The following is an 11,960-nucleotide window of genomic DNA, read 5'->3' as shown; positions in this document are numbered from 1 at the left end:
TTCCATAATTAACATCCTTAGTGCTTATCCTTGTCCTCTATTCTTACAGACAGCATTGACACAAGCTGAAAGTAAAATCTGACAGCCACCAGTTGAGCATCGTGTTGTCGTCTGTACAGTTTGTTATACGGACATATGGGATAAAGTTTTTTATTATTAAGTGCACATGTTAATATTATGAAGCCTAGTAAATTAAATGCCAGTAAGGTCTCAGACGTTTAGTTTATAAATATAATCAGATCGTTTCAGATCGTGTGTGTCCGAGTGTGTGTGTGTGTGTCCCCGAGTGTGCCCCCCCCCCCCAGTGTGGTCCCCCCCGAGTGTGTGTGTGTGGTCCCCCCCGAGTGTGTGTGTGGTCCCCCCCGAGTGTGTGTGTGTGTCCCGAGTGTGTGTGTGTGTCCCGAGTGTGTGTGTGTGTGTCCCGAGTGTGTGTGTCCCGAGTGTGTGTGTGTGTGTCCCGAGTGTGTGTGTGTGTGTCCCGAGTGTGTGTGTGTGTCCCGAGTGTGTGTGTGTGTGTCCCGAGTGTGTGTGTCCCGAGTGTGTGTGTGTGTGTCCCGAGAGTGTGAGTGTGAGTTTGTGTGTGTGTGTGTGTGTCCCGAGAGTGTGTGTGTGTGTGTGTGTGTGTGTCTGTGTCTGAGTGTGAGTGTGTGTGTGTCTGAGTGTGAGTGTGTGTGTGTGTGTCCGTGTCCCCGAGTGTGTGTGTCCCCGAGTGTGTGTGTGTGTGTGTGTCCCCGAGTGTGTGTGTGTGTGTGTGTGTGTCCGAGTGTGTGTGTGTGTGTGTGTCCGAGTGTGTGTGTGTGTGTGTCCGAGTGTGTGTGTGTGTGTGTCCGAGTGTGTGTGTGTGTGTGTCCAAGTGTGTGTGTGTGTGTGTCAGAGTGTGTGTGTGTGTGTCAGAGTGTGTGTGTGTGTGTGTCAGAGTGTGTGTGTGTGTCAGAGTGTGTGTGTGTGTGTGTCAGAGTGTGTGTGTGTGTGTGTCCGAGTGTGTGTGTGTGTGTCCGAGTGTGTGTGTGTGTGTGTCCGAGTGTGTGTGTGTGTGTGTCAGAGTGTGTGTGTGTGTGTCAGAGTGTGTGTGTGTGTCCGAGTGTGTGTGTGTGTGTGTGTCCGAGTGTGTGTGTGTGTGTGTGTCCGAGTGTGTGTGTGTGTGTGTGTGTGAGTCCCCGAGTGTGTGTGTGAGTCCCCGAGTGTGTGTGTGAGTCCCCGAGTGTGTGTGAGTCCCCGAGTGTGTGTGAGTCCCCGAGTGTGTGTGAGTCCCCGAGTGTGTGTGAGTCCCCGAGTGTGTGTGAGTCCCCGAGTGTGTGTGAGTCCCCGAGTGTGTGTGAGTCCCCGAGTGTGTGTGCGTCCCCGAGTGTGTGTGCGTCCCCGAGTGTGTGTGCGTCCCCGAGTGTGTGTGCGTCCCCGAGTGTGTGTGCGTCCCCGAGTGTGTGTGTGTGTCCAAGTATGTTACCAAGTGTCTGTGTCCCAGCGTGTGTCCCAGCGTCTGTCCCAGCGTCTGTCCGAGCATTTGTCCAAGCGTGTGTCCGAGCGTTTGTTTCTTTTTGATGGCAACATCACCTCCCATTCCACCTCATGCTCCGTGTTCCTGAGATAACCCCCAAATATTTTGACATGATGTTTGATGTCCTAGAATAAACTTGTAAAGCAGCGATAGCTAAGCCAGATAAATGTAACACTGCTCTAACTGTTTAGCTCAGCAGCGCTCAGATAATACCTGTGGATGCCTTTAAGAAGAAGAAGCCTTTAATTTGTCACTTATACATTACAGCACAGTCAAATCCTTTCTTCACATGTCCCAGCTGTGGAGGTTGGGGACAGAGCACAGGGTCAGCTATGATACAGCACTCATAGAGCAGTGAGGGTTAAGGGCCTTGCCCAAGGGCCTAACAATTGCAGCTTGAGCCACCACTGCCCCAAATCAGAAAACCACTGTGTTACACCACTCAGAACATGAACTCGAATAATTTTACCCTGTTACACATCACTTTGCTGAGGGTCGTGTGTGTAATAGTTCTGATATCGGGTCGGATTTCTGGATGCGATATCGTTAACACTCTTTTGTGTCTTGTTGCAGATTTTGCTGCTCGTGGGCTGCTTTGCACTCTGCTGGCTCCTGTACTACATCCTGGAGCTGACGCTCACCCACATGCACTATCAAGGGCTGGGACGGGGAGCCTCCAACGCAAAAGACGGCCAGTTTCTGGAAATGCAGCCACTGACGGACTTAGAGGCCAAAATGCCCCTCATAGGAATCTATGATGAAATATAGCACTCAGGTGGGGGGATATCGGTGTAACTACCCGCACCTTAATCGACCCGATGCTAGTCCCTGTATCCACACTCGCCAGTTTCACGTGCTCAGTCCAGAACTGTAAGGTGATTAGCTGTGACTTTATTAGGGTTACGTGGACCTTCAAGCGCACCCAGTGATGTGCTTTTCGTGTTGATTCTGAAGCTGCACACTGTTCCGTTGGGGCACAACGACGGGGCACTTAACTAAACAACGTATTAGTAATTATTGAGCAAGAATCAATGTGTTTACAGCAGGAGAAGAATCCTGCTTGTGTAATTAACAAATTACTTGATACAGTGAATATACTCTCGTGTGTGTGTGTGTGTGTGAGAGAGAGAGAGAGAGAGAGAGAGAGAGAGAACATGAATAAAGAGGAGGAGTGTATGATTTCAGAAATGAAAAAGAGCGCTATATTTTTATTAAATTATACTTTTTCAGGTTTTTCTTTACATTTTGTTTACCGGGGGAAGTGGAATCAATGCGTCCAGCATAACGCCCTTTTTTTTTTTTTTTCCCTTAGATTTTTTTTTTTTTACCCAGTGTTTAATATTAAAAAGTAAGAACAATGAGCAATTAATTTGGCAATACATGTAATATACTGATATTTCTATAAGAACTGATGCCTTTTGAGACGCGAGTCTTTTTACCGAGGTAAAGTGTTTTACCATGTTTGACAATCCAAAGACAAAAATATGATCAACAGCTGGTCTGAATAAAGTCATTTTGGCTGAATCTCTTCTCCTAGTTCACTTACTGGTCGTACCTTTGTAATTAAATATAGGTATTTGTTTTCAAATATCTTTGCATGAAGCAGTGAAAAGTTATTCTGTGCAATTCAATTATTTTATTTATTTTTTTTTAGGACTACACTGGTGCTGATATGGACAAAATGTATATTAATAAATAGATTTGTAAAGTTCGTCGCGATAAACGAAATATTCGCAAAGGCCGGTGCTTTTGGGAGTCAAGTGGACATAAGGGTCAGTGTTACTTTTGGAGACAAGTAGACATAAAACTTGTGAAATCTAGTGGAGCGCTAGGGTGGCAAAACATTTGGAGGCAAGTGGAGACGAGCATGTGACGTCATCCGAAAACCTGTGATGCAATTCCCCTCCTTGGGCTGAGTGTTTTGATATGTCACATACCCATGTTGTGCAAATGTATCATTTTCACGTGACGTCACGTGTTGTCATCAGAAAACACATGAGGAATTTTCCCTTATTGTTCTGAGTGTTTTGATATGTCACATGTCCATGTTGTAAAAGGTTTTTTGATTTTGCATATTTTGGAGCGGGGCTGTGGTACAACCGAAATCCAGTCGGTACACCGATTTAAACTTTGTTCAGAGTATTGGCCCTTTGCTCAAACTAGCCGAGTTTGGTGTAGATAGTTCGAAAGCTTGCCGATTTATAAACCTCTATATTGGGAGTCTGTGGGGAAAAAAGGCCAATTTGAGACCCCGTACCGGAAGTACCGGTACTCAGATTTCTTAGAAAAGTAATAGCAACAAACCTCAGACCAGGGTCTGCAACATATCCGAATTTGGTGCATGTGGCTCGAAAGCGCTAGGAGGAGTTACTCTTGATACATTCTTCTATTTTATTTTCTTCTACAAAGCGACATAATTATTCTGCAGAATACATTTTTTAAATCCTTCCTAACAGTTCAATCCACTAGGATTAATCAATTAATAAGCAGATCACTAACTGGAATACAGAATTAGGGACATTTTTCAGATGATGTCTCACAGCACGTGAATATTATATAATATTAAATACAGATGTTGGACACTATGTTTTTCAGCAAAGCTATTGCAAAGTCGCCGGTCAGATATATTCCAGTGTGATCAGTGGCAAAGTCGAAAAAGGGTGTGGTAGAAAATTATGACACGCTTTTTTGTCAGAAAGGAAGGGTTACTCTCACTCCTCTGTCAATCACAGCGACAATAGCCAATCGTTAAGTAGGTAAGCTCATGTATGCGGAAGAGGGCAGACAGCAATCTGCTGCCCTGTATCCCTCTAAGTTCGTTTGCTATCTGTTTTCGATTACTATTGTTGATGAGTTTTGTCCAACCTTAAAGTGTTCTGAAATAATGAATGCCAAAAGATTCTTAAGTATTAACCCAAATAAAGTGATTCTCTTAAATATCAAAATATTGAAGTGAATTGAAGGTCTAGTACGAGGGTCATTGTTGGTTGCATGTTCAGCATTCCAAGGATGTATTTAATAAATCTGCCCTGAATGTAGTGTCTTGTACATTGTTTTATTATTTTTTTTTTTTCAATAGATGTTTCAAGAAACGGATATAAAATCTTTTTTTTTTTTTTTTTTAGTCATCTTTTAATTAGACAAAATACAAAAATACAAGGCTGGACCTGTGCTGGACTTTGGACAGGAGGAAAAAAAAAACAGCCTCACATTTTAGAAATTTCAATCTTATTCCAATCGCTTGTTTTAGCATACCTTTATTTGCATAGAACTTTGACCATAGAAGTACAGGTTTGCTAAAATAAAAGTGTTATCACAGACATCCAAATGATTAAAATCTTTTGTTAGTCAGCTACCTCTTTTATTACATTGATACTACTGTAACATTTTAAAACATCGGCACGAGAGCCAAACGTTAACAAATTTACATCGTTCATCTGCTGTATTTGGGAATTCGTTCAACATTTTCAGCAACTCATTACTCTTTGTCCAAGATTTACAATATGTTGATTGGTTACTGTAGGAGTGCATGAGTGTGTATATGTTTATCTCCTTATGCTGTCTGTATACGGTCGGTGTGGTAGATTTAAGACTTTGGCGACATGTTTAGAGTGGGAAGGGGAATTGAATGGATGGGGGTTGGAAATTAGTGGATTTAAGGGTTTAGGATCTGCCTGGGTCTACCATAGCCTGTCATGCCAGCTTGGGATGCCCCTTTGTTGGAGCCCATCTGCAGGCCGATAACACTCTTCCCCGATTTTAGCTGGTCATCAGAAAAGTCCCTCCGGTTCTCCTGAGCTTTCCTGTAATGGGCAAAAAACAGCAATGATGGACATGTCATCTCCAAGCATACACCATAGTAATCACAGAGGTATATATACAGTACACCGATGAAGGAACGTGTGTGCTATCATCAATGCAACATTGATTGTGTAGGGTTTTCTGGGTTGTACTTTTGGGGAACATCTTGAATTTTCAATATGAAGCCTTATAACAAGGTGTTCCGCTTAGTTAAGGTTCCAAGCTAAACTTCTTTAGAAAGCTAGTTTTGTCTGTTAGGAATGAAAGAATAATATAAATTTTTATATTGTCTATTTTGCACTTTTCTTCATTATTATAGTTCACAGCATTATTGACAGGAACACAAGATATTTATAGTACGTTATAGCAGCTTTGAGGAAAATCGGGTTGTAATGAAATCTTAATTAAATTAACAGATATCGTATTGTACATAATAAACTGCAAACTTTGAATACATTTTCGTTCACTTTTGATAACCAGTGAAGCTTCATAGTGGCATTTCTTCTACAACGTTTGGTGAAAGGCCAGTTAAATCTTTGTTCTTTGCTTTGTCCATCTCAAGAAACCCTTAAAGGCTTAAAACAAATAGTGTTTCGCTATCGCGGTTAGAGCAACATCAAACCATAATGAAGAACACAGAACTAACTCTTGGATGTACTGCAGCTTTAGTCAATACTCACTTGAAGAACCAGTCAGGATTACCACGGAAAGTCCCATCATCCTTTGTGACTGCAATGCTGCCAAGAGCCATCAGTGTTCGTTGCACTGCAGCCAAGTCTTTTCCTTTGGGCAAAAAAAAATAGAGGTATTATTTTAACACAAGCAACTAGAGAACACAAGCAAACAGACTGTAAATAAACGCTATAGCTTCTGGCGCATTTCCTGGGACTTACTGTAATATTGCTGTGTTAAACGGGCCATTTTATGACGTGATGAACTACATACTTTTACTCACCCTCCCAGAGATCGACAGTCTGAAACATGTCGGTTTTGGTGACGCCATATGCCTCTGCGGCATTAAGGAACTGAGACACCTGCTCCATCTGTTTGAAGGCCATTGGTGAACTTTGGATCTTTTTTACAGGCTTGTCTACATCATGGAGACTGTTGATGAGCTCGCTCAGGACCTGAGAAACACAGAGAAGACTAAATGATAGTTCAGGTGTTGTACCCTTGTAAAGAGAAGCCATGATGGATTTTTTTTTACATTCGTTAGTATCGTTGGGTCTTCCCATGTACAGTAGGAATGGAAAATTTTGGTACCATAGCTATCCGGGAGTGTAAAGATGTATGTTTTGTTAACATTTTCTTAGCATCGCTTTATTCTAATTTAAAAAATCTATCAGATAGTAGTTATACATCTGTAATTAGTTGATGTCTCTCTGATTTGGAAGACTTGTTCCTTTTGAACCAGAGAGCAGGGGCAAAAACCATTGTACCAATCAGGATCTATGTGTAATTAGTACTGATCATTATCGATGTATTCATAAACGATTACATTGTTTTAATGTGTCAAGTATCATACTGGATAGCTGCAGAGGTGGTTTCCTGGAAAAAACCTGCAGTCATAGCCTCCATAGTTTCTATTATCGTTACTGAGAACTCTGAGATCTTCCGATTAATGTCTTTGGAGCCGTTATACATAGCATCAGCAGGAGAGACATGACCACTCACGCATCCATCTTTCAGCCAATCCTGGAAGCCATGCTTTCCTTCTGCAGGCTTCCCCACACCAGAACCGCACTGGGCCATAATCCACTCCACCAGACGCTGCTCAAGATCGGGGTCATACTTCTTATCGATCTTGTCTTGCACCTGGCGACTCAGTCCGTAGGATGGACCTTTGTTGGCCATGCCTGGGGCTCCCTGCTCCAGAAAATGCAGGAAAATAGAAATTAAGATCATAATGTTGTGTGTACTACGTTCTAGAGTAGGTTCTGAATTGTGCATGTTGAAAGTTTAGGGAGTTTAGGTTTTAAGGTGATCTACTAAACCCAGAGTAAAGCTTGAAACATCAGTAAGCAAATATTTCCTGTATAATATTTCTTATGGATTTTACTTACCTAACACTACATCATGTACAATCGGTTAAAATTACTGCTCTACTCCAGTACTATCAAGTATTTGCACTTTTATTTTAGACGAGCAGCGTCCCGGTCTGCTCTCTGATTCAGCTAAAAATATGTTACTTTAAGCCAAAGCCAATCCAAACCAGTGAAAAACAGCCAACAACCGATATTGTGGACAAAAAGCTGGCACGTAAAGAAATGAGCGCAATTGTGAAATCTTCATACAAACGTTTTCCCAAATCATGCACGTGTTCCTGCCAGAAAATAAAATCAAGCCAGTTTGTAGCAGCCCTTAAGAATCTTCATCTGAACACAGTTGATTTTTTTTTTTTTACTTCCAATTTGAAATTGTTTGTGAGAGTAAGGACTGTGCCAAATGAAGCTCCAAAAGACTGCACAAGCACATTTGTAATTTCCTATATGCCAAGCCCACACACATTAGCAGCTCTATAGAGTCAGCTGCACTGTCACCTGTGCTGCCATCTTGATGTCTGGACACCACCACGCTCTGGGCCTGGAGGTTAGAGGTGGGCAAGAATATGCAAGTCAAGCTGTTAGAATTTGTTCACACCCTGTTTAACACTTTGATGAACCATTTATAACATTGGATGTCCATAGACAAGACAATGCAGGACTTTGTGGATTGACCCAGGACTGGCCAGAAATCACACAGGAAGTCAACCTTATGGAGCCCCTCCCATCCTGTAAAGGGATATCAAACTGTCTCTTATGTACTGTAAATATAACCCAAGCCAAAACTTTTCCTCCTCTGAGGTCGATATGTAATGCTATACAATGAAGTGTGTTGATTATTTTCCAATAACCGCATGTGCAGTTTTTTATTCCATCTTTTACCGTAGCCAATTGTTTACTCATTAAAGAATGTCAAGATCTTCCTATCCATTTATGGTAACGTTTAGTGATGTGAAATGTTCCTGTTTTCACTTCATCTATAATAGCTTTATAAAGACTTCCTTCATTTTCTCTTAACATTAATAACACATGTGGCTCGTTACAGAGACACCAGAGATGAGCTTTATATATGACTTTATAACAAATAACAATATTACAAATATTGACATTGGAGTCTCCTTCTACGAATGTTAACAAAAAGCTTCGTCGGATCAAATCCCTACGATCCGTTACTATGGAGATGATAATGTATGAGCACAAAATGTTTAATTATAGTATATAAATCTGTTAGATCTGATAGAAACACTGTCAGAGTCTTTGCCCTCGATCCGTACTTGACATGAGATTGGAAAATCTGATGATACGAACGTCTTCAATTTCCTCGATGCCTGGTTTGTAACTCCATCTAACTCCAAATTCCATCACATTCTTTTTCCACTGTTGCCACAGTGGCTGTGAAGAACGTTCTGGAGCTCTGATCAGTGGAATGAATGAACGCATGTGATGCTGTAATGACATCAGCTCTGAATGGGAGCTGGAACGTTAGGCTGATATCTTTATCTTCCATTCCTTCTGCTCAGTTCTACCACTTAGCTACGGCTTGACCGTTCCAGGGATTGCTGCCAGAAAAAAAAAGGTTCTTTGCACCAATACTACAGAAGAACCATCTTTTGTTTCTTTAAAAGGTCTAAAGAATCATTTAATACTTTTGGAAACCTAACAGTGCTTCGACCGTTGTACCTCGGACATATCGAATCGATGTAATAAACGGCATTGAATGTAGATTTCCTGATGAATTCCTCAATATTCCGACGATGCTCGGGGTTACTGCAAATGGCCCAGGTACGTTTTTGGAGGTCCGATCGTAAAATGTTCAAGGTTTACTTTAACAAGTGTGTTTTTATTTTTTATTTTTTGGACATGTCTAGTGGTAATGACTAAAAGTCTGTGAGTGTGTGTTGATGTGTGTGAACCAAGAATAATCGCTGACAGGCAATAAATTGGAATGGGCCTTAGTGGTAGATTAACTGCTGGTTAGGACCTTTTATGGCAATCATCTGGATTTGTGGTGAAAGCCTGGAAGAGGTTTTATAACATCCATGTTACACAGTAGCAGAGTCAGAGATCTGCCGTGGTCGGCAGTGTTGTACTGGTTAAATCTGTACATTTTCACACAAGCAGAAATGTGGAAAATGTCTTCTGAGTCGAGCAGATACGTTTTTCAAGCCCACTAATTCACACTCTGTATAAATACGATCCAGGAATTTTTGTGGTTAAACTTCCAGACTCATTGGAGTGGAATTCCAACCATGTACCATTGTTTTTTTTGGGGGGGTTTTTTTTGTTTTTTTGGGAGGGGGATGTTTTTTTTTTCTATATTAGTCTCCGTTAGCTTTCGTTTTTTTAATCACGTTTCAATCAACACGAGCGTCACGTCAAAACAAATTAGAGATCGTCAGGCTCAGTAAGGACTCATGAGGACCAGCACAAGGTTATGTATAAACGTCCAACACGTCGTCGTCACTGTGACAGACTTGGCTTTCTATGAACAGTATTAACCCTGTCATGTGAAGTCAAAAACTCCTACTCGAGTATTTCTATGCTGCATAGGAAAGATGAGGAAAAGAAAAAAGATATGAAAGACGTACTCACTGTGTATAGGTTTTAGGATGAAGGTCCTCCACAAGGTTCAGAAGGAGTGTGTGTTAGGAGGTACTGTATGCGCGTGCGGATCTCTGGGCGTAGGTGTTTTATGTAGCGGCTGGAGAGTCCTCCCTCTGAAAAGAGCAGTCTTAAAACTAAGAGAGCTGCAATGACTTCACCATTAGAGAACTAGCCACACAGAGGATGGGGAGAGCGAGGGAGAAAAGGAAACCGTGGCCTTAAAAGGACATGGCCTTTTTCCTCTAAGCCTTCCTCTTCAGCAGGCTCTCCCTCCCTCTATCCACATTGCACTTTGCCTCTTTTTTTCACCTCCTCTGCTGGAAGAAGGGAAGCCTTATTTGGGAAGAGGTCGGGAAGTAGAGAGGACTTCAGCCAAGAGGCTTCTGGTTTGGTCAGGGAAAGGAATTCTCAACATACCACAACACACCACTTCATCAGTTTACACCAGGAAGGGACTGAGAACGAGGTGAGGACGTACTGTAGGGCTCGGGGTAGACGGAAAGAAAGAGGAAAAAGGCAAGAAGGAAACATACGAATGCCACAAAAGAGGAGCAAACAGAAGTTGTAGAAGGAGGGGAAAATGTCAGATCAGTGTGCAAGGAAGAAGCGAGAGTTGGGTTGTACAAGGAAAGGGGGAGGGAAGGAAAGAGAAGAGTGAAGATATGATTAAGATGAATCGCTAATGACTACTTGTTAACACGGTAGCTAACAAGACCATTTATGTCCACAACACTCCCACCCAGTGCACATGTGGTGAATGATGAAGAAGGACTCAGAAATGTATTCCAAGCGGCTGGAATTCCTCAAGTTCAACCTTTTAGAAGCAGAAAAAATAGAACTCACTTACAGAGAAAAGCAAAAACATAAAAAGACCATTTGGAGTCACGACTTTTGATGTCCCTGACTCTCTGTCTCTCGTCATGTGACTCGTGTCAAGCTTTGGGAGATAGATGGCTTGACATTAAAAAAAAAATAAGAGGGACTGTGATTAGAGTGACCTCATGCCAATTGGCAAGAAAACTGAAAATTAAAAAAAAAAAATGAGTGTCTTTCTCTTTCGGGATAAATTTATATTTTCTCGTATTCCAGAAGCAAAAGCAGCAGCTGGAGAAAGCCTACAGATGGAAGGCAGCGATTCATTAGACAACAAATCTGGAAACGAATCAATTCACACAATGTTCAGACTTTCACCTATCTATACAAGCAGTTTATCTCTCCATTCATTCATCTTATCAACTATTCATCCACGTGTATGTCCATCTATCCATCTACTCATAAGTACAACAATTCAGCTTGATGTTTATTTAGTAAATTTATTTGGTCAAACAAGCACCTACGTATCCATCCATCCATTTATCCATCTATACAAACATCCATCCAGTCAAGCTTTTAATGCATTATTGGTACATCCATGTATCTGTCTATCTAACATTTCATTCAACCATCTATTTACTTATTCATTAATCGTGAACATCCCTTTATCCATCCATTCATTTCATCCATGAACCATCCATCCAACTATCAATACAACCATTCATTCATATATCCATTTATTTATTAATCACATGCAAGTAAGCATCTATTCATCCTCACACCTCTCCAGACATCTTAAATCCAAGCATCCAACCAGTCAGCCCACTATCTATCCAGTTATCCCATTGATCATTATCTAAACATCCGTCCATTTATACATCCATCCATCCATCCATTCATCCATCCGTGCATCCATCCAAGAAATCATTCATGAAATCTGCCATCTTCTTAGCCAAACATTATATACAGAATATCATATACAGGTCATGTCATGGACATGTGTGACTTTTATACCAGCCTCATAAAATAATCAATATATTTCCAAGTATAAGAAAAAAATTAACCTTCTGACTTCTTCTTCTTCTTCTTCTTCTTCTTCTTATTATTATTATTATTATTATTATTATTATTCATTCATTCATTAATTTTCTACCGCTTATCCGAACTTCTCTGGTCACGGGGAGCCTGTGCCTATCTATCTGGCG

At 41.3% G+C, this 11,960-nt stretch overlaps 2 protein-coding genes across 6 annotated transcripts in view; one reads left to right on the top strand and one right to left on the bottom strand.

Annotated features, from left to right (window-relative positions):
• Nucleotides 1-3,019, top strand: part of pcsk7 (proprotein convertase subtilisin/kexin type 7) — a 17,416-nt gene extending 14,397 nt beyond the window's left edge. For both annotated transcript variants that reach the window (XM_027142772.2, XM_027142773.2), the window contains exon 16: nucleotides 2,069-3,019. In XM_027142772.2, coding sequence (XP_026998573.1) covers nucleotides 2,069-2,263 — 195 coding nt within the window. In that variant the 3' untranslated portion in view covers nucleotides 2,264-3,019. The remainder of the gene's footprint in view (nucleotides 1-2,068) is intronic.
• Nucleotides 3,020-4,736: 1,717 nt separating this feature from the next.
• tagln (transgelin) lies at nucleotides 4,737-10,097 on the bottom strand. Of its 4 annotated transcripts, none has more exons than XM_027142803.2 (6): nucleotides 9,927-10,097; nucleotides 7,837-7,879; nucleotides 6,971-7,162; nucleotides 6,252-6,423; nucleotides 5,977-6,079; nucleotides 4,737-5,298 (listed from the first exon to the last, which is right to left on the bottom strand). In XM_027142803.2, the coding sequence occupies exons 2-6, from the start codon at nucleotides 7,846-7,848 to the stop codon at nucleotides 5,151-5,153; spliced, it is 627 nt and encodes a 208-aa protein (XP_026998604.1). In that variant the 5' UTR covers nucleotides 7,849-7,879; nucleotides 9,927-10,097; the 3' UTR covers nucleotides 4,737-5,150. The 4 variants fall into 4 exon arrangements, with proteins under 4 accessions (XP_026998604.1, XP_026998603.1, XP_026998606.1 ...); XM_027142802.2 differs by having other exon boundaries at nucleotides 9,931-10,096; XM_027142805.2 differs by lacking the exon at nucleotides 7,837-7,879 and having other exon boundaries at nucleotides 9,927-10,096.
• Nucleotides 10,098-11,960: the final 1,863 nt, after the last annotated feature.

The sequence above is a fragment of the Tachysurus fulvidraco genome, chromosome 22 (assembly GCF_022655615.1).
Source record: "Tachysurus fulvidraco isolate hzauxx_2018 chromosome 22, HZAU_PFXX_2.0, whole genome shotgun sequence".
Taxonomy (NCBI): domain Eukaryota; kingdom Metazoa; phylum Chordata; class Actinopteri; order Siluriformes; family Bagridae; genus Tachysurus; species Tachysurus fulvidraco.
This window is presented reverse-complemented; position numbering and strand designations above follow the sequence as displayed.

What these genes read in the sequence shown, in the direction of transcription:
- tagln (XM_027142803.2), bottom strand. An exon ending in GACTGTCGATCTCTGGGAGG is followed by an intron (nt 6,080 to 6,251) that starts GTGAGTAAAAGT and finishes TTTTGCCCAAAG; the next exon opens with GAAAAGACTTGGCTGCAGTG. An exon ending in AATCCTGACTGGTTCTTCAA is followed by an intron (nt 5,299 to 5,976) that starts GTGAGTATTGAC and finishes TGCCCATTACAG; the next exon opens with GAAAGCTCAGGAGAACCGGA.